This window comes from Xyrauchen texanus, chromosome 14 (genome assembly GCF_025860055.1).
Source record: "Xyrauchen texanus isolate HMW12.3.18 chromosome 14, RBS_HiC_50CHRs, whole genome shotgun sequence".
Lineage (NCBI taxonomy): Eukaryota > Metazoa > Chordata > Actinopteri > Cypriniformes > Catostomidae > Xyrauchen > Xyrauchen texanus.
In genome coordinates, this window is record NC_068289.1 from 29,484,121 (window position 1) to 29,503,926 (window position 19,806).

The 19,806-nt window shown below is 36.4% G+C and overlaps 1 protein-coding gene across 2 annotated transcripts in view; it reads right to left on the reverse strand.

Moving 5' to 3' along the window:
* Positions 1–17,997, reverse strand: part of ankrd44 (ankyrin repeat domain 44) — a 55,344-nt gene extending 37,347 nt beyond the window's left edge. Inside the window, exons 1-6 of one of the 2 annotated variants that reach the window (XM_052142637.1) lie at positions 17,524–17,997; positions 7,505–7,588; positions 5,486–5,564; positions 5,175–5,245; positions 3,736–3,936; positions 2,988–3,075 (exon numbers count right to left, since the gene is read on the reverse strand). In XM_052142637.1, the coding sequence (XP_051998597.1) occupies positions 2,988–3,075; positions 3,736–3,936; positions 5,175–5,245; positions 5,486–5,564; positions 7,505–7,588; positions 17,524–17,550 (550 nt within the window). In that variant the 5' untranslated portion in view covers positions 17,551–17,997. The remainder of the gene's footprint in view (positions 1–2,987; positions 3,076–3,735; positions 3,937–5,174; positions 5,246–5,485; positions 5,565–7,504; positions 7,589–17,523) is intronic. The other variant, XM_052142638.1, reaches the window with a different exon arrangement.
* Positions 17,998–19,806: the final 1,809 nt, after the last annotated feature.

The window sequence follows — 19,806 nt, forward strand, 5'->3', positions numbered from 1 at the left end:
CGCACCGGTGAGCTCAGCAACACCAATAGACCCGGAAAACCACAGAAAACAACTGTGGTGGATGACCGAAGAATTCTTTCCCTGGTGAAGAAAACACCCTTCACAACAGTTGGCCAGATCAAGAATACTCTCCAGGAGGTAGGTGTATGTGTGTCAAAGTCAACAATCAAGAGAAGACTTCACCAGAGTGAATACAGAGGGTTCACCACAAGATGTAAACCATTGGTGAGCCTCAAAAACAGGAAGGCCAGATTAGAGTTTGCCAAACAACATCTAAAAAGCCTTCACAGTTCTGGAACAACATCCTATGGACAGATGAGACAAAGATCAACTTGTACCAGAGTGATGGGAAGAGAAGAGTATGGAGAAGGAAAGGAACTGCTCATGATCCAAAGCATACCACCTCATCAGTGAAGCATGGTGGTGGTAGTGTCATGGCGTGGGCATGTATGGCTGCCAATGTAACTGTTCTCTTGTATTTATTGATGATGTGACTGCTGACAAAAGCAGCAGGATGAATTCTGAAGTGTTTCGGAAAATATTATCTGCTCATATTCAGCCAAATGCTTCAGAACTCATTGGACGGCACTTCACAGTACAGATGGACAATGACCCGAAGCATACTGCGAAAGCAACCAAAGAGTTTTTTAAGGTAAAGAAGTGGAATGTTACACAATGGCCAAGTCAATCACCTGACCTGAATCCGATTGAGCATGCATTTCACTTGCTGAAGACAAAACTGAAGGAAAAATGCCCCAAGAACAAGCAGGAACTGAAGACAGTTGCAGTAGAGGCCTGGCAGAGCATCACCAGGGATGAAACCCAGTGTCTGGTGATGTCTATGCGTTCCAAACTTCAGGCTGTAATTGACTGCAAAGGATTTGCAACCAAGTTTTAAAAAGTGAAAGTTTGATTTATGATTGTTAATCTGTCCCATTACTTTTGGTCCCTTAAAAAGTGGGAGGCACATATACAAACTGTTGTAATTCCTACACCGTTCACCTGATTTGGATGTAAATACCCTCAAATTAAAGTCTGCAGTTGAAGCACATCTTGTTCATTTCATTTCAAATCCATTGTGGTGGTGTATAGAGCCAAAAAGATTAGAATTGTGTCGATGTCCCAATATTTATGGACCTGACTGTACATACATAAACGATCAGGGAAATGAAGCATGGTTGTATCTTTTACAATGAACAATCATAACAACAGAAATCAATAGTATGGATTTGCGGACATCAAATTATGAAGTTATATACATAGAAAAAAAATAAAAGGATAAGGTTAAATCATATCATTTATGAAACTTGCTCATTTTGTGGTTTTGTTGAACAGCTCCCCATTTATTTTGTGATTGTAGTATAACCAATACATCTGGGATTGACTTAAGCTCTTATGTTTTTAGCCCCACAAATAGCTATAGTTTACACGATATGGCTATGACCTAACGTCACATCAAAACATGTCAAGAGTAATCGAGCACACTCTTCAATCTACGATAAACCAATGGTAAGCAGGACCCGCCCACATAATTATCATACAAGAGACAGAAATGTAAGAATAAATATAAAAATAAATAAATGTGGGAATATTTAAATATGGAAATAAATACAGGTGGGAATAAATAAATATAAAAATAAATTAATGCATAAATAAATAATAATAATAAACAAAAACAAATGAAAGAATAAAAAAAGTTTTAAAGAATAAAAATAAAAAGAGAAAATAATAAAGAAAGAAAGTGTACAAAAATAAATTCAGGAATAACTTTCATTAAAAACAAATTATATTTGTTTTATCAAGACATTTTAGTTGTTTTATTTTCTTATTATTACATTTATTTATTTATGTATTTATTTATTATTTTTGCAGGTTTTGTCCTCCATAAATTAAAGTGTAATTGGTTTGCAAAGACAAAAAGTGAATTTCCGTTTAGAACAGCAAATGCTGCTTGACAATTCTAAATTCGGGTGTGTCTTAACTCAGTTTTAATTTGATGTTTCTCCGGATAAGTGTATGCGGGAAACCATGCATGGCCAATCCAAAGCTATTACAAGAGAAGTTATGTTGGTCAACTTACATCTGTAATAGTGGCCGTGACCTCTACTGAAGAAAACGTTAAGTTAAATTCAAGTGTATGCAATTCCATGGGGGCTATACTGATGTATCTTTGATTGTGTAAACGTGAATGTGAACGATCTTAAGTATATAGCAGTTAACTCTGTTTGATGATCCAAAACTGATGAAGCTTGTGATCGTGACACCCGCATAACAGAGAAAAACATGCGAGGACCTCAAAGCGACATAGTTTCCTAATCTGAACGGGTAAAATATAATTAGAGTTAAAAAGAATAATCAATCATTCGCACACATTTAATGATGCTCAGATATCATTAAAACCTTTTTCATTTATGGAGTCAGACGAAATAACGAGGTAGCCTAATACATAAGAGAAAATGTATTTCATTTAATCTCGTTGTGTTGCATAAAAGGAAAGACCGTAACGCACAGAGACCTTCACCTGTATTATTGGAGACGGCCATTGGACCGATAAACCGGCTTACAAGTGCAACTCTGGACATGTGCAAAAGTTGGATGGTGTACACACATGTGTGTGTGTGTGTGCGTGTGTCAGACCAGTCTCGAAGTATTGAAATTCAATTAAAAGTAGTCCATATGGCAGACTCTATTCCTTACTCATACACTAGTCATCTAAAAACATATAGTGAAGAAATATATCCATTTGTGTTCCACAGAAGAAAAAAGTCATAAAGGCTTTGAGTAAAACATGACTTTTTTCGGTCTGATTATTCTGCCATATTACAAAAGCTTAATTTAGTGCAGTGACAGAATTGTGTAAATATATTACACTTAAATAATCAGGTTAAAAACTCTTCAAGCAGCCCACATTGATAAAACCTGCACCTCACACTTTAACTCAGTGAAAGGACAGAGCATTCACAAAGTACATAGGACTTTCCCCTCACCCATATATGCAGCCCAGTGCAGTGCACGACAATCTTTCTTATCGAAGGCATTTATGTTTGCACCCTTGGCCAGGAGAAGGCTAACCATCTGATGAGAGAGACAGAGAAAGAAAGAAAGAGAGAGAGAGAGAGAGAGAGAGAGAGAGAGATCAGAACAACATTAACAAGAGGGAGATGGGGAGAGAATGCATGCATCAGTCTCAGCAGGCAGTAACCCATGAGTCAGTAATGCGTCAATCACTATGGTTCTCCTGAAGCTCTTATTGTTTACTGTGTGCTTGTATCACAATTTATATAATGACTTCTGAAATGCCACTCTGATTGTTGAGAGCTCAAAGATAATTAAAACAACAGTGACAATGCTGTGAAGGTACTTCAGTATGTATGAAAGTGAAATAAAACATGACTTCTATGAATGTCTATGCTGCCCTACACAGGCAAAATGCAGTTAAAATGCCAAGAAAGAATGAAGCTGAGACAAATGGCTTTAAAGTTGTTTGATTGTCCAGCCAAATGTTTCATACAAACACAGATGGCAATGCACTGATTTATATGAATCTGGGCATATTTGATCCTAACCTGTCTGCCACAGGACAAATCATAGTCTATAAGCGCTTTTCCACAATTGGGCCGTCCTGATTTCAGTCATTACGCAATTATGACAAAATATGCAGTTACCGTGTTTCGCCTAGATTTATCGTGCACCGCAGTGTGATAAATCAACAAAATTTGCCTTGACTTGCAGTACCTCTGTGTGCCCATTGAGTGCGGCATGGTGCAGGGCGGTGCGTCCCCCGCGGTCTGACACATTGACACTGCTCAGGAGCGGGATGATAACCTCAGCACAGCGCAGGGCCTTGTTGGCCGCAGCAACATGCAGAGGAGTCTGCCAGTTCTTATCCCGTGCGTTAACATCGGCAGAATGTCGGATCAACACACAAACGGCATCCTGGATATGTGCAAAAGAAAACAATCAAAGAAACCAGCAGACACATGCTAAAAATCCAAGAAGGAAAAATTTATACTCATTCAGGTACTAAAAGTATAGAAAGTATGTACACAAAATGAGAGCATGGTTTTCCAGCTCAATCTATCTTAGCCATGAAGAATGACCAGTCCCTGCATCTACACCGCCATGGATGTTGAACAGTGGTTGAATACAAAGTAAATACACTGGTGCCCAAAAGTTTGGAATAATATACAGATTTTGCTCTTATGGAAAGAAATTGGTAATTTTATTCAACAAAGTGGCATTCGACTGATCACAGTGTATAGTCAGGACATTAATAATGTGAAAAATTACTATTACAATTATAAAAAAAAAAACGATTAACTTAAACTATTTCAAAGAGTTCTCATCAAAAAATCCTCCACTAGCAGCAATGACAGCTTTGCAGATCCTTGGGATTCTAGCTGTCAATTTGTCCAGATACTCAGGTGACATTTCACCCCACGCTTCCTGTAGCATTTGTCATAGTTCTGTCTTGTCAAGCACTTCTCACACACCTTACAATCTAGCTGATCCCACAAAAGCTCAATGGAGTTAAGATCCATAAAACTATTTTCCAATTATCTGTTGTCCAATGTCTGTGTTTCTTTGCCCACTTTAACCTTTTCTTTTTGTTTTTACGAAAAAAAAAATAAAAAAAATAACAAAAACACACAAAGACAATGTTAAGCTTCATTTAAAGAACCAAATAGCTATCAACTGCGTTTGATATAATGGTAAGTGATTTTCTAGTACCAAAATAGCAATTTAGCATGATTACTCAAGGATAAGGTGATGGAGTGATGGCGGTTGGAAATGGGACCTGTCTAGATTTGATAAAAATGACTTTTTTCAAGTAGTGATGGTGCTGTTTTTTTACATCAGTAATGTCCTGACTATTCTTTGTAATCGGTTGAATGCCACATTGGTGAATTAAAGTTCCAATTTCCTTCTGAAACAGCAAAATCTGTCCATTTTTCCAAACTTTTGGCCGCCAGAGTAAATTAACTGGTGTTTTGTGTCATAGCTGTTAATATATCACATGTTTTAAAAGCAGCTGAATAATATTAGCTTTAATAGAATTGTCTTTAAAAACAATTGTCTTTAAGCTGGCAGACTACATAAATAAGGTTTTGAGTAGATATTTTCAAGCAAGTGTGTGTGTGTGTGTGTGTGTGTGTGTGTAATGATAAGCCCACCTCACTACGAGATGCCACTGCCCTGTGAAGCGGAGTCAACCACATGTTGTCTTTGGCATTGACTCGTGCCCCTAATAATGAAGTAAAACAAAAGACATAAAACAGAAATAACCTTAGCGTAAAGTATAAATGACCAATCACTTTTAAGCATTCAGCAAACTATCTTTTGTGTTCCATGAAACAAAATATGCAGGTTTGGAACAACATCAGGGTAAGTAAATAATTACTTATTTAATTTTTTCAGGACTTATCACTTTGACGGACTATGAAAGGGAGGTGGGGAAGGAATGGACAGAGAGAGAAAGTTGTACCTGAGACAATGAGGAGCTCTGTGATCTCAGCATCTCCGAGGAAGGCTGCTGCATGAAGGGGAGCACGCTTCTCAGTATCCTGAGAAAGAATGACAGACAGCTGGAGAGTGAGACTGACAAAGACAACAGCATGTATGGGTACAGAGAGACAAAAGTACAAGAAGCTCATGTCTCAAAATCAACTACAATGGCAAGAAAAAGTATGTGAACACTTCAGAAATTACTTGCATTTATGTCTAAATCTGTCTCAAAATCTGTTTTGATCTTGATATTGTTATTGTATTTTTCTTCATCATTCAAACATTTAATGTTTACAAAAAAAATATTTTGAGTTTAATATTCAGAAGAAGCAGCTGCTGAAAAGAGATCTCAGAAGATCCGTGATCAAGAAATGTTATTTGTATAAACCTGGAAAGGGTTGCAAAGTTATCTCGAAGAGCTTATATATTTATCTGTCCACAGTTAGACAAACTGTCTATAAATGGAGATTATTTAGTACAGTGGCTACTAAAAGATGAAAAGATGACTCAAAGGGCACACTGTAGAATGTTCAATGAGGTAAAAAGAACCCTAGAGCGACAGCTAAAAACTTGAAGGAATAATTGGAACTGGTTAACATCTCTGTTCATGAGTCTACTATACAGAAAACATTAAACAGGCATGGTGTCAAGCAAGGAAGCAAGGAACAGGCAAGGAAGCCGCTGCTTTCCAACAAAATAATTGCTGTAATCCTAAAGTTTGCCAAAGACCACCTTGGCACTCCACAACGCTACTGAGAAAATGTTTTGTGGACTAATGAAACAAACTAAAGTTGAATTGTTTGGGAAGAACATGCAGCACTACATATGACATAAAAAGGGCACCGCATACCAACATGAAAACATCATCCCAACAGTGAAGTACAGTGGAGGGAGTATCATGATTTGGGGCAGCTTTGGGGCCTGGACAGCTTGCCATCAACAGAAAAATGAATTCCCAAGTTTATCAAGATATCCTACAAGATAATGTCAGGGTTGGCGTGTGCCAGCTGAAGCTCAGTAGAATTTGGGTGAGGCAGCAGGACAAAGAAAAAACATTGAAGTATATAAACTACAAAATGGCTTAAAAAAAATTAATTCCAAAATAATAAATAATAAGCTAATAATAAACTAATGTTTTCATAGGTTCAAATAGGTCTGGGTATTGCCTGGCACCTCACGATACAATACATATTGCAATACACATGTCATGATTCTATATATTGCAAGACATCACAATATCATAATTTTATTAGATTACAAATCAATAACAATTAATTTGGGTACATTTCAGTTATATACTGATACTTCATGTTTTTGTCTATTGTTGAGCTCATTAAATTGATTTAGAAGTAACAGTGTGCCAACTTTGTTTTGTGTTTACATGATATGAATACAAAAGCAGTTGAATATAAATATTGTTACATGGATCTAAAGTATCAATTCTATATCATGAAAAAAATTAACGCGATATATCGATATCTGCATGTATCGATTCGGCAGAGCCCTGGTTCAAAATGAAAATCAAAACTGAGCAGCAGCCATTGTACAATGGATATAACAACTTCTTGACTTAGGAAGAGGATGTTTAAGTAAAATCAATATTTGGTCGCTTTAGTAATGGTCACTTCTGAATGGAAGTAAAGAACATTGGCTTGTCAGGGTGCTCTAATGTGCTCACACTTACAGTAGTCATCTCAACATAACTATTGTCTAAACCCATTTACACATGCAGTCTGAAATCATGAAATGCAAAACTAGACTTCAGATCAGCATTGTATTAAACATTCGGCCAGCAAGCTAACTGAGCTATTAGGGCGGACACAGACAGATAAGCAGAATAAATAAACATAAAAACAATTGGGTCCGTTTGCCTTTACAGAGCCAAATGTATTTTAAACTTTGGCTTTTCTCCATGGCATTTCAAAACTAGCATATTGTAAGAAACAAAGAGATGACATGTAGTCAAGTGAGAGAAAGCATAGAAGGAACTGATTCATACCAGTGCATTGATGTCTTCAGATTTACATATGAGCACACGAATCTCATCAGGGTCTCCGTTAAAGATGGCTTGGACGAGGGGTGGCTGTGAAAAACAAGATATTAGTTTAACATGGCATTAAGAAATAAAAGCATAAAATGCTATTAACTTTGTTTGTAATACTTGTGCTTCCTATAGGAATCATCACTATGACTATTTCGGGTACTTAAGGCCAAAACATACTCTACACAAGTATGTGAACGCAGGCGCTTTTGGCTACGCAAGCTTGATTTCAGGTGTAGATGTATTCCAAAATGTATTTGACACCTCAAATTGTGCAACTTGTTGAGGAGAGGAGTGCTTTTACTTTTCAAAGTGACTGGATTACAATTGGCTAGGGCTGAACAATAAAGAAATAACATAGAGGGAAGAGGGAATCTTTTTGGATCTGTACATTGAAAGCAACTCAATTCCCAGGTTTAAATGGGGAATTCAATTTTTCACCATACTTCTAAATGGTTTGGTTGTTTTTCAATATGTTACTTATAATGTTTATATTGAGCTGTACTTGCATATTTTGTGATGTTTACAGATAATTTTGACATTGCTGACTTGTACTGTATATATTTATGCATCTATTTCCTTTCATGGATTTTTGTTGGTACTGATGATGTTTGCCATTTTGTGTGTAGCATCTCAAGTGTTGTATTTCCCACTTAGATGGTGTCACTGTCAGGTGATTGTGTCATGTGGTCCTATCATGTGACAATGTCACATGACACAAATTAGTCACATTATTTAAGGACTCTCAGTGTTTTTTCCCCCCATGCCTTCTAGCTGCAATTAATCGGTTAATAGTTTTTTATTATTTTGACCATGGTTTAATAAAGGCTTTCTTACATTTTAAACTTATGTCTCAGTGCCGTGGATATATCCTTTTCATGAGACGCGCTGCAATTATCATACCGAAAAGGTATACGATTTAATAAAATAAATTAATTAGCCGCATGCAATTTAACCGTTTTATAATAATAATAGTTGTTGTTGTTGTTGATATTAAACAAAAATATATTTTCATTGTAATTTTTTAACCTAATAGTGGGTTCTAAAGATAAAGTTAGCCAAGACCCTATCAGAAATATGACAAAAATAGATTATGTGTTTTTATTTATTTAGCCTGGTTCTTTTTTATAGACTCAAGTGTGAACAACCTTTCTTGAACAACATTTCTATTGGCAGTAGAGTATGTTTGCACATGACTTAATTTTGATCAAAAGGAAACCTTTTTTTATTATTATTTTACTAATCATATCGTATTTCAAATCGCAATATTATATTTTTTAAAACACAATTCGATTTTTTTTCTAAATAGTTATGCCCTACAACATATTTAGGGACTAGTGTATCACAGAGACTTGGGGGTGAGCTCTTTTAATTTGGGCTAATAAACACCCACACAGAACATACTCGCAACCATCTAGCAACATCCTGGCAACTGCATAGCAATAACTAGGGACATATGAATGGATGAATATGATGTGGAATCACAGAATCCAGTCATGAAAACTGAAGCAGATGGCACAAGGTGCATGTGTGTCTTTTATTTTTAAATTCTTGTATTATACTCTTATTCTCTGTGTTCCCCATGATTGCTCCCAAGTGTGTCTCGTTTACCTAGTTATTACTTGTGTATATATGCCCTCTTATGCTCTCTCTTTTTCAATGCTTGTCTTTTTATAGCTGAAGTGGTTTGTTTAATGTACTGTGTATTTTGTTTCTATTGTTTCTAGTGTCTCTAGTGTTTCTAGTGTTTTTGAATTTATATTAAAAAGCCTGCTCTTAGATACATTTCCTCTCATCTTTTAGATTTACAAACATTACTGTATGAATGCACAATTAATCAAAGTTAAAGCATGATCCTAGTATGATGATTAAACCACAAAAGGCAGAAATTTAATTAAATAAATATACAGTCTGCATGTGCTTGGTGCTTTAAAGTGAATGTGTAGCCGGCCGCTCATACACTGATAACACCTCATCATAAACATCACGCACATTCTGAGAGTGTGTACTGTAGATGACAAAGAGCAATGTATTTACTGTGAAGCACACAGCACACAGACTATATACTTACATAATTAAATAGCTGAATATTGCCGTTTAATAAGCACATTAAGCCATATAGCAAACTACATTTCCAGAAGTGAGAAGCTGTCATCCAAATTTGTCATGTACAACACACAGCCAATTATAACCAACATTTCCAGCTATTTCCTTGAATTAAGTGACAAATGAGTTCCAAAGGCATTAATACAGCGACACCTAGGGTTTGAAAATTGACGGTTATCATATCATGTACATTTGTTTATCTACGGTATTGAGAAAAAAATCCGGAGAATCTCCCATACGCGTGCGCATCTACTTTCCACCTTGTCTGCTTGTCAGACTCATCAACTTGCGACACACGCACACACACACATGCAGCCGAGAAAATGTCAGAGAGAAGCAAGGCGAGGGGATCTGACGTGTGTGTGTGTGTGTGTGTGTGTGTGTGTGTGTGTGTGTTTAAGCAGTGTTTCTCAACTGGTCTATTTGGACTGGGTCAGGGACAGCAGGGCAAGAACAGTGCCATGGTTCTCCCATTGAAGATATTTTGGCGGCCGCCTAAGTGATAGACTATTTAGGACTGCCGAGGCAGATTTAATGATAATTTCGCAAACAGCTAAAGCAGACATGAGCAATTTACAGCCCGCAGGCTGGATCAGGCCCTCCACATGGTTTAATGTGGCCCGCGGCTCATTTATCGTAAAAGTTTTTTTTTTTTTCATTTGATATTTCAGTTAACTAATTTACAAAAACAAATCAATGCAGAATATTGTATCTCAAAAGTAATACAATGTGCCCCCCTTTGCACTGCTTAAACCCGATGTGGCCCCTTTACCAAAATAGTTAAAAAATATTAATAATTACACACCATCACCTTTACAAATTTGTTTTAGGATTTTAGATGAGTAAAAGTAACTGTTATATTTTGACAAAATGTTATAGTTTCCTATGAAATAATCTAAAAGTAGAATCTATTAGACCTCATTTTATATCAACAGTGGCAGTTTTAGGTAAAGTTTCAAAATGTGTTTCAGCTGAAATTAATTTTTCATAAATACATTAATTTATTATTATTATTACTATTATTTAAGACTAGCACACTGACCATGGTAATGAGGAGCCTTTCCTTCTGTGTAATATGTGTATAAATATGTAATATTAGTTAACAAACTGGATACTAATGGGCTCATATTAGTAAATATGCTCTTCAGTGTTTAAAAATGGGGAGAGACAACTTCCTGTAGATTAAATAATGACACTTGATGCATGTTCTTGTACTGGAAAACCATGAACAAAACTATACAACATAAAAGGAAATGTGACCCAGCATACATTAAATACAGGTTATGTTTAATCTATGACAGGTCGACACTTGATTTCCAATGTAAAATCTGTCCTGAAGCAAAACCAGTTGAGAAACACTGAGTTAAAGGTACAGACAGGAGCAGTCTGGCTGTGCTGTTGTGCACCTACAGTTTATCTTAATTATTAATAATCATAGGACATTACTTCACAGCTGATGTTATTTTTCATTTAGTAGTTAATTTAACATGTAAACTAACATGCTTTAGTTATATAACATGTTATAGTTACATGCAATTTTTTATCATGTTTATAATTCTGTTTATTATAATTCTGTTAGCTTTCTTATTTTTTCTATTTATTTTATTTTCAAAAGGGAGACTTTTTTTTACACATACTTCAAAAAAAGGGTTTCAAGTTTCAATTATAATAAAGTGTTTGCTCAAAAATAAATAAATAAATAAATACCCCTTCTGTTTTCACTGATAATACTAATTGTGTAATACCGTATACCGTGATACAATGAAACCGTTATATTTTCTGAGACGGTTATCATACCGTGAAAATCTCATACAGTTGCAACCCTAGTGTGTGTGTGTGTGTGTTTCTCTCTCGCTCTCTGCAATATACCCTCACATCACATTTCCTGTTGCTTTTTTTCACCTTCTCAGAATCGACACAGAGGAAGCGTGGAAAGCATTTTCACTTCCGCTATGCAACACGAATGTACTTTAAACCAACATGTTATCTAACATTTCAACCTAGGCTACGTGATACTTAAACACTTTGCTCTCAGGATTTTTTGGCTTGCATCAGACACTCTGAGCACCAGCCTTTGTGTGACAGTTATAGCGTCTCCTTTGGCTTAAATGGGCACTAAGTAATTTTTTCCTCATTAAAAAAATTATATTCCAAAATAAATTATAAGTTATTTTGAAATATGTGTGTAAAGTCCTGACTACACACATGAGATGAAGACTACAGACATATCAGTAACCTTATAAAAGCTGTTTTATCCTACATGGAGAGGGTACCCTCATGGGGGATGCCATGTTAGGAACACATGACCAGACAAATACTACTCACTTAAATCACAGATACCACCCTGTTATTGGACACTTTCACTCATGGATTCAATTATTCATTGCTAAATATTAATAGTGAATTTCTACAATGGCTTTGATATTTCAAAACAATTACATTTAAAAGATGCTGCATTCACGGCCCTAGGTGTTAATGCAAGTCTAACATGACTAAAGCACCTTTTAGAGATTATGTTAAAGAACTCATGGAATCAAAATAAAAGTTTTGTGTACTTACAGGCTAGTAGTTCTCAACAGGCAATCACACAAACTCATTGTCTTTCTGTTTAACACACATGCATGCAAACAAACCCTCTGTGTGAAGTATTAACATTTATTGTGTGTTGTTGAGGTCTGGTCTATTTTCAGATGTAGAAACAGGCCATCTCTCACCCACTCACTCCAAACTCATTTCATCACCCATTAAAAATGAGCTCTGCTATCCCAGTTTGCCACAAGCTGTCAGACATTTCTGTTAATCAATTAATGTTACTTATTTCTCAAAAGCAACAAATGCCTAAATGATTTTATGCAACTTTACAAAGAAAGATGAATAATTGATTAACTAAAAAAATATATCATATCATATAATTATTTTCTCCTGGGCAGCAGAGACTAAATGGAGAGCAAATGGAGACTTTTTTCTATGTCTCCTTCTTTTTTTCTCCTGAGAAAAAGAACCTTGTTATATATCATGTTTCTCCTGTAGAGTTTCAAAGTCTCAACAATGTTTCAAACTGCTTAGATTTGCCAAAATCTGTGAAAAGTCTGAAATCAAATGTCAGAGATTTCAATATCAACTTGAACACATATCATCATGTTCTTCCAAGATCAAATTATCTGAGCTAAACTATCCACATACACTCATTAAGCACTTTATTAGGAACACCTGTACACCTACTTATTCATGCAATTATCTAATCAGCCAAATGTGTGGCATCAGTGCAATGCATAATGTCATGCAGATACAGGTCAGGAGCTTCATTTAATGCTCACATCAACCATCAAAACGGGGGGAAAATGTGATCTCAGTGATTTGGACCGTGGCAAGATTGTTGGTGCCAGACCGGCTGGTTTGAGTATTTCTGTAACTGCTTATCTCAGGATTTTCACGCACAACAGTCTCTAGAGTTTAATCTGAAAGGTGCCAAAAATAATAAACATCCAGTGAGGGGCCTGGGTAGCACAGCGAGTATTGACACTATACCACCCCTGGAGTCACAAGTTTGAATCCAGAGTGTGCTGAGAGACTCCAGCCGAATTGGCCCGGTTGCTAGGGAGGGTAGAGTCACATGGGGTAACCTCCTTGTGGTCATGATTAAGTGGTTCTCACTCTCAATGGGGCACGTGGTATGATAAGCAAATATATATGGACGATTTCATGCACGGTAGCAAGTTAATTACTTTTTTATTCTCTCTCTAACATTAATTTATACAGTTGTCTGCATCAGATAATGCCACCACTTTGTTGTTATACCAACTAGTCCACACACATAACTTTGTTTGTTTACTAATTATACTATTCATTCATTTAGACTATCTATTTTGTGCATTTCATTATTATTAAAATTATTTTAATTATTATTATTAGACTTTTCTGTTAAAATAAAAATAAATAAAACATATATCCTGATATTAAAGTCTCAGCATAAAGTGTAACTATTAGTATTTAAATTGTATGACGTGTAATTTTGCAGTTGCCCTGCAATTGTCCAAATAAGTCTATGTGCTTACAATGTTCTTAGCACTGTACGATTACTCCAGAGCACTCGTTAATCCACAGGCTTTTTCAAGTACTACTTAAGCTTTTGGGAAACAAGGCCCAGATTGGTTCGAGCTGACAGAAAGGGTATGATAACTCAGCTAACCACTCTGTACAATTGTAGTCAGCAGAATAGCAAATCAGAATGCACAACACGTCGAACCTTGAGGCGAATGGGCTACAACAGCAGAAGACCATTTTGGCACTTAATTAGGGCCATAGTGTTCCATATAAAGTGCTCAGGACTGAGAGTATATCCATATAACTCAATAGGAGAAACATCTGAGACAAACTTTATAGAAGGAATTCATTCATAAATGAGAACTCCATCAAAAAGCAAAATATAATTTTCATTGGGAATAACATATCATAATTACTTTAAGTCCCCAACCAGCGAACCACCAGAATATTTTCAAAAGCCAGTTGCAGACATTTGAGAGAACACTGCATCTATTGGTGTTTTTACACAGCCAGGTTAAGGCTGCTCAAAAAAATATATAAAATATACAACAATTCAGCTCTTCACTTCCAAAAAATGAGAACACAACAGCTGGTGTAAGTGCAGCGTGACAACAGTGCTGTCTGTGTAATGGCACAGCATGGCTTGGGGACGAGGTTGCTGAGCGCTGGCACAAGTGGGGATCTGGATGTGGTTAATAACAAATGAGGACATTCCCCGACCTCCCAGCACTGCTCCATGCCAAAGCCAAACACTCAAACACTGAGACCATTGTTGATATGCATAACACAGCCTTCCCCCACTCCCTGTCTGCTTGTCTGCCTCAAAGGGCCAATTGGAGTAAGCCAAACTCCTTCTTAGCCAATGAGGGTGAAGCTTCTTAACATTTGGCAACTGGAGCAATGCAAACTTCTTGTGTCTTCTTCAAAATAAAGCCATCAAACTCCTCAATATTCAGGGGGCTAAAATGAGGAACTGCTGATTCCTCACAATAAATGAACTGTGAAATTGAAATGTGGTTTCTTGTGACTGTTTTCATGTCGGAGAGGTTTTCATTTGGCAAAAATCTAACTGCCTGACATGGGGGAAATGTTGAGTTTTATGAAGTTGTGTGTCCTGTTCAATGTTTCCCTTGACACAGCATTTCAACGACACTACAAAATACTATTCTGGATATTTTAATAAGAAACTAAACTTAGATTTTCGAAGGTGCTCTATAGAAAGGCGTGGAAAAGTGTAAAAGAGCAAATGGAGACTTTTTCCCCATGTCTCCTGCTTCTTTTACTTTTCTCCTAAAAAAATATACCAGTTATATCTCATGTCTCTCCTTTAGAGTTTCAAAGTCTCAATGTTTCATAGTGCTTAGATTTGCCAAAATCTGTAAAAAGTCTGCAATCAAATGTCAGAGATTTCAAAATCAGCTTGAACATATCATCATGTTCTTCCAAGATCAAATTATCTGAGCTAAGCTATCCACATACACTCACTAAGCACTTTATTAGGAACACCTGTACACCTACTTATTCATGCGATTATCTAATCAGCCAATTGTGTGGCAGCAGGGCATGCATAAATCATGCAGATACAGGACAGGAGATTCAGTTAATGTTCACATCAACCATCAAAATGGGGGGGGGGGTGATCTCAGTGACTTGGTATGTGGCATGATTGTTGGTGCCAGATGGGCTGGTTTGAGTATTTCTGTAACTGCTGATCTCCTGGGATTCTCACGCAAAACAGTCTCTAGAGTTTACTCAGAATGGTGCCAAAAACAAGAAACATCCAGTGAGCAGCAGTTCTGCGGATGTGAACAGAGAATGGCCAGGGCTGTGTTTCCCAATAATGATCGAGCTTAGTGGTTAAGAGCGTTTTCTATGAGCAATTTTACGAACGTTCGTTATTTTTTATGTGCGTTTCCCAAAACTGCACTTAACACGAACATGCCATGGATGTGCTTTAAGTACTACTCAAGAGAGTCGCTGTCCATGTGACAGTGCTGAAATGTGACCTTATAATGCTATTCGTCACTGTAATTCAATATATTTGTGCATAACTTTACAATCATGTGTAATGTACCTCGCTAATATATGTTTTAAAATATTACCTTAAATATGAACTAATTAACAAATGAATTAATTTGTGAAAAGTGTAAAAAGAATAATGACGATATACATATGTCATGAAGTATCCTAAATAACTGAACTAACTTATGGACTGATGTATAACCCGTAAACACACTTGTGTCATAATTTACCTCGCTAATATAAGTTTTAAAATATTACCTTAAGTATAACCCGTAAACATACTTGTGTCATGTAACCCTCTGATACTACAAAAAAGCATAAGAGGGGGAATGTTGAGATTTAACAACTTCCTTTTCCTTTCCTCTTCAGGGCAAAGTGTGGATATCAAACTGTACAGAAGACCAAAATTACCATAAACATTAATGACGCTCAAAACTCAACTTTTTAAAAGAATGTTACAGGTTCAATACAAGTAAAGCACATGAATGCTGTTGATTACAGCAGAAAATAATTTGGAATCATTCCTCAGTTTGTAAAAACAAACACAAAACATGTTTACAGTAATGCACTTATAAAGGCAAGACATTGCAACCGAATAAACATTCAAATACACACAGTTTTAAAGTATAAACACAAGACGTACCATAAGAGCTTTACCAAAAATACAAGCATCACATTTCTGCTTTAAACCCCTATGGCTTTCCCCATAGACTTTCTTTGTATGTTCTTTGTAATAAATGGGACTTTTGCTTGTTTTGTTTGCAAGACAAAATTATGTTCTGTGGTAAAATTGACACATAACATTGTTTAACATTCATGCAAAAATCATAACACAGGTTATATAAGATATTAAGTCTCTATACTATAGATTCACAGCTGAAAAACTTCTTAACTTTGACATGAAGTACATTAGGCCTCTTACAGACATCAAGTTCCTTGTTGCAAGGACAACTTCCTCAAACTTTTGCAATGACATCTAGATATGAGGGCATCATATGACAGGTATGATTCTCCCTCTTTCGCATGTTGCCCACCAACTGACACGTCAACTAGAAAACTAAGTTGCAAAAACATATGTTTGTTGGAATCTAAAACACTGTTATTGTAGCAACAAAATATAGAAAAAAGGGAACAATAGTGATGTTTGTGACAGAAGGAATTTGAATTGAACTGGGTGGAGCTCAGCCATTTGTCAGTAGGCAACTTATACTAGTTAGTTAGGACAGAGAATAGACTTGTTTGGATTTGGATTTGATTTGTTCTCATCTCAAAACTTTGATCAGTGTGTAGATTAGATTTAGGAGCCATATCAGTATCAGCATCATCACAGCACACTACTGCAGCAGACAGCAGGATGTTAGTCCTGTCTAAATGAGAGCAGATAATTCTTGTTTTTCTTAACTTAGATCACCACACTTAAATATACAGATTTGTTTTTAAAATCATACACTAATGGTAAAACACTAATCATTCATCATACTCTGAAAAAGTGGAACATTTCTTTCTAAGACTCGAAATGACTCTTTTTATTGTTTTTAGCCCTCGGGAAGAACAGCATTCTTCATCCAGTGTAGCCTTTATGATATGGTATGTGCTGTCATGCATTTGTAGCATGCATGCATGCATAAACACTGCACATACATCATGCCGTTTTTGTAGCATGCATAAATGGAGCATATACAATTTTCAATTTTGTACATGCATTGAAAAAACTATTTAATGTGCAATAAACCATCTCAACTCTTCCTGTAAGTAGCTTTGCGGAAGAATACAAAAATGCACAGTACATTCCAAAGCCCACATACCTGGTCGACTAGTTTAAGAACAGCCATATCATGTGAAACTGCACATCCAAACTCTTAAAAAGACCTGGAGTTTAAAGGGTAGAAAAATCCAGAAGAGTCTGTATGATTCTTTTACAGAAGGATAACGATGCACAATGACATAGCATCAAAAGCTTTCTTCCTGCTCTGTTGTGAGTCGTAGTCTCCAGGGCCCGGTGTGATGCGAAGAATGTGGCCGGCTCTGCAAGCGCTATCTTCGGTCAGCAGGAGCGGCTGTAGTCGCTGCCTCTACAACACCACCGCTCCGGCGCTGTGGGAAAGACGAAAAGGGGAGGGAGGAAAGGATGCGAAGGCAGCTGTAAACAATCCGCATTTACAGCGGTGGCATCAACGGCGTCCCGCTATTATATCCCACTCACTTATGTTTTGCGTTAAATATTCATTCGTTATAAGAAAATACAGGAAGTCAGCATCGTCTATCCACCCCTCGCTAATTTAGGAATCCTACTATGCTGAAGGCGAGGGTTATGAATATTAAGCACAAGATATTTCATTTAGAGTATAGTAATCGTTGCTGATGTTTTAAATGTATTTGGCTTAATTAGAGGAGCACCCGTTCGTGACTACATGAAAACATGTGCCCTTTGCACAAAGGTGTCTCAGGACGGAACAGATAAGGAGGGTGAATGTAGGTGAACAAGACGCTGGATTCACCCTCGTCTGATAGGCGTAGAGGCGGACGCTCGTAGAGTAGGCGCTGATGAGCTGGCCAATTAACGAATCCTACGACTAGTGACCTAATTAATTTTCATGAGCTGATCATTCACCATAGTAGGATTTGTAATTTCTCCCATGTTTCTGATGCACAAACTGAGTGTCAGTTCTTCCGATAGGCCATCGTAGCCTCACTGATGCCCTCACTGGAGAGGTCTTATGCACCAACGAGTAAATTTTTTTTAATCGGTTATTTTTAATGATTCGGTCAAACCGTTTCCCAAATTAAAGGATTGCTGAGTATGGAATGGCATACTACACATACTAATCTTACTACTTCTGTCATATATGTCTATGGGGAAAATAGTAAGAGTGGTAAATATAGTATGCCATTTCGAACTATTTCGAAGAATTGGTGAATCGTTTTTTTTATCAGTTAATTGAAGCTAGATGTCGAAGCGAAACAACACGCTAATATATATATATATATATATATATATATATATATATATATATATATATATATATATATATACTAATGACGGCTGGCGTTGAGAAGTACTTCTCAACGCCAGCCATCATTAGTTTTATCTAAGCATTGAATTTTATATAAGCAGTTCCTTCAGAGTGAAGATTAAGCGATTTGCAAACGGTCAAAAAGTAATATAGTAAAGACAATAATCACTCTGAACGTGAGCTGAACTTCAATAGATTATTCACCCAAAAAAAATTATTCTCTCATCCTTCACATGCCATCACAGATGTGTCTGACTTTCTTTCTTTAGCAGAATACTAATAAAAAAATATATACAAATATCCCAGCTCTGTAGGGCCCCACAATGAACATTGACCAAAACTTTGAAGCAGCAAAAATAACATAAAGGAAACATAAATGTAATCCATATGATTTAAGTGTTTAAATCCATATCTTCAAAGAAGTTAGGTGTGGGTGAGAAAAAATATCAAAAGTGAAGTCCTTTTACATCTAAAAGTCACATTTGGTGCCTGTTTAGTTTCTCTTTCACATCTGAAAGTGAATGTGGAGATTTTTAATGTAAAAACAATGACTTAAATATTGTTCTTTTCTCACGCACACTATCATATCACGTCTGAAGATATGGATTGCTTTTATGATTCCCGTAAATGATTTTTGGAGCTATAAAGGTCTGGCCCCCATTCACTTGCATTTTAAGGACCAACAGAGCTGAGATATTCTTTTAAAAATCTTTTTTTGTGTTCTGCTGAAGAACAAAAGTCATACAAGTTATTGGATGGCACGAGGGTGAGTAAATTATCAGAGAATTTTATTTTTTTGTTTGAAATATTCCTTTAATTATGATCTGTTGCATTGGCGTTTTCAACTCATTTTAATGTCACCTAACTTTTCAATGGGCAGCTGGGATTTTTTCACACATATTTATTCATGACTAACTATAAAATGTTAGTGTAGTTAGGCATATAAACATAAGCCACCTAAGAGTAATACTCTTCTAAATGCTGTATATATATATATATATATTCCCATTTTTCTCCCCAATTTGGAATGCCCAATTCCTAATGCATTGTAGGTCCTCATGGTGGCGTAGTGAC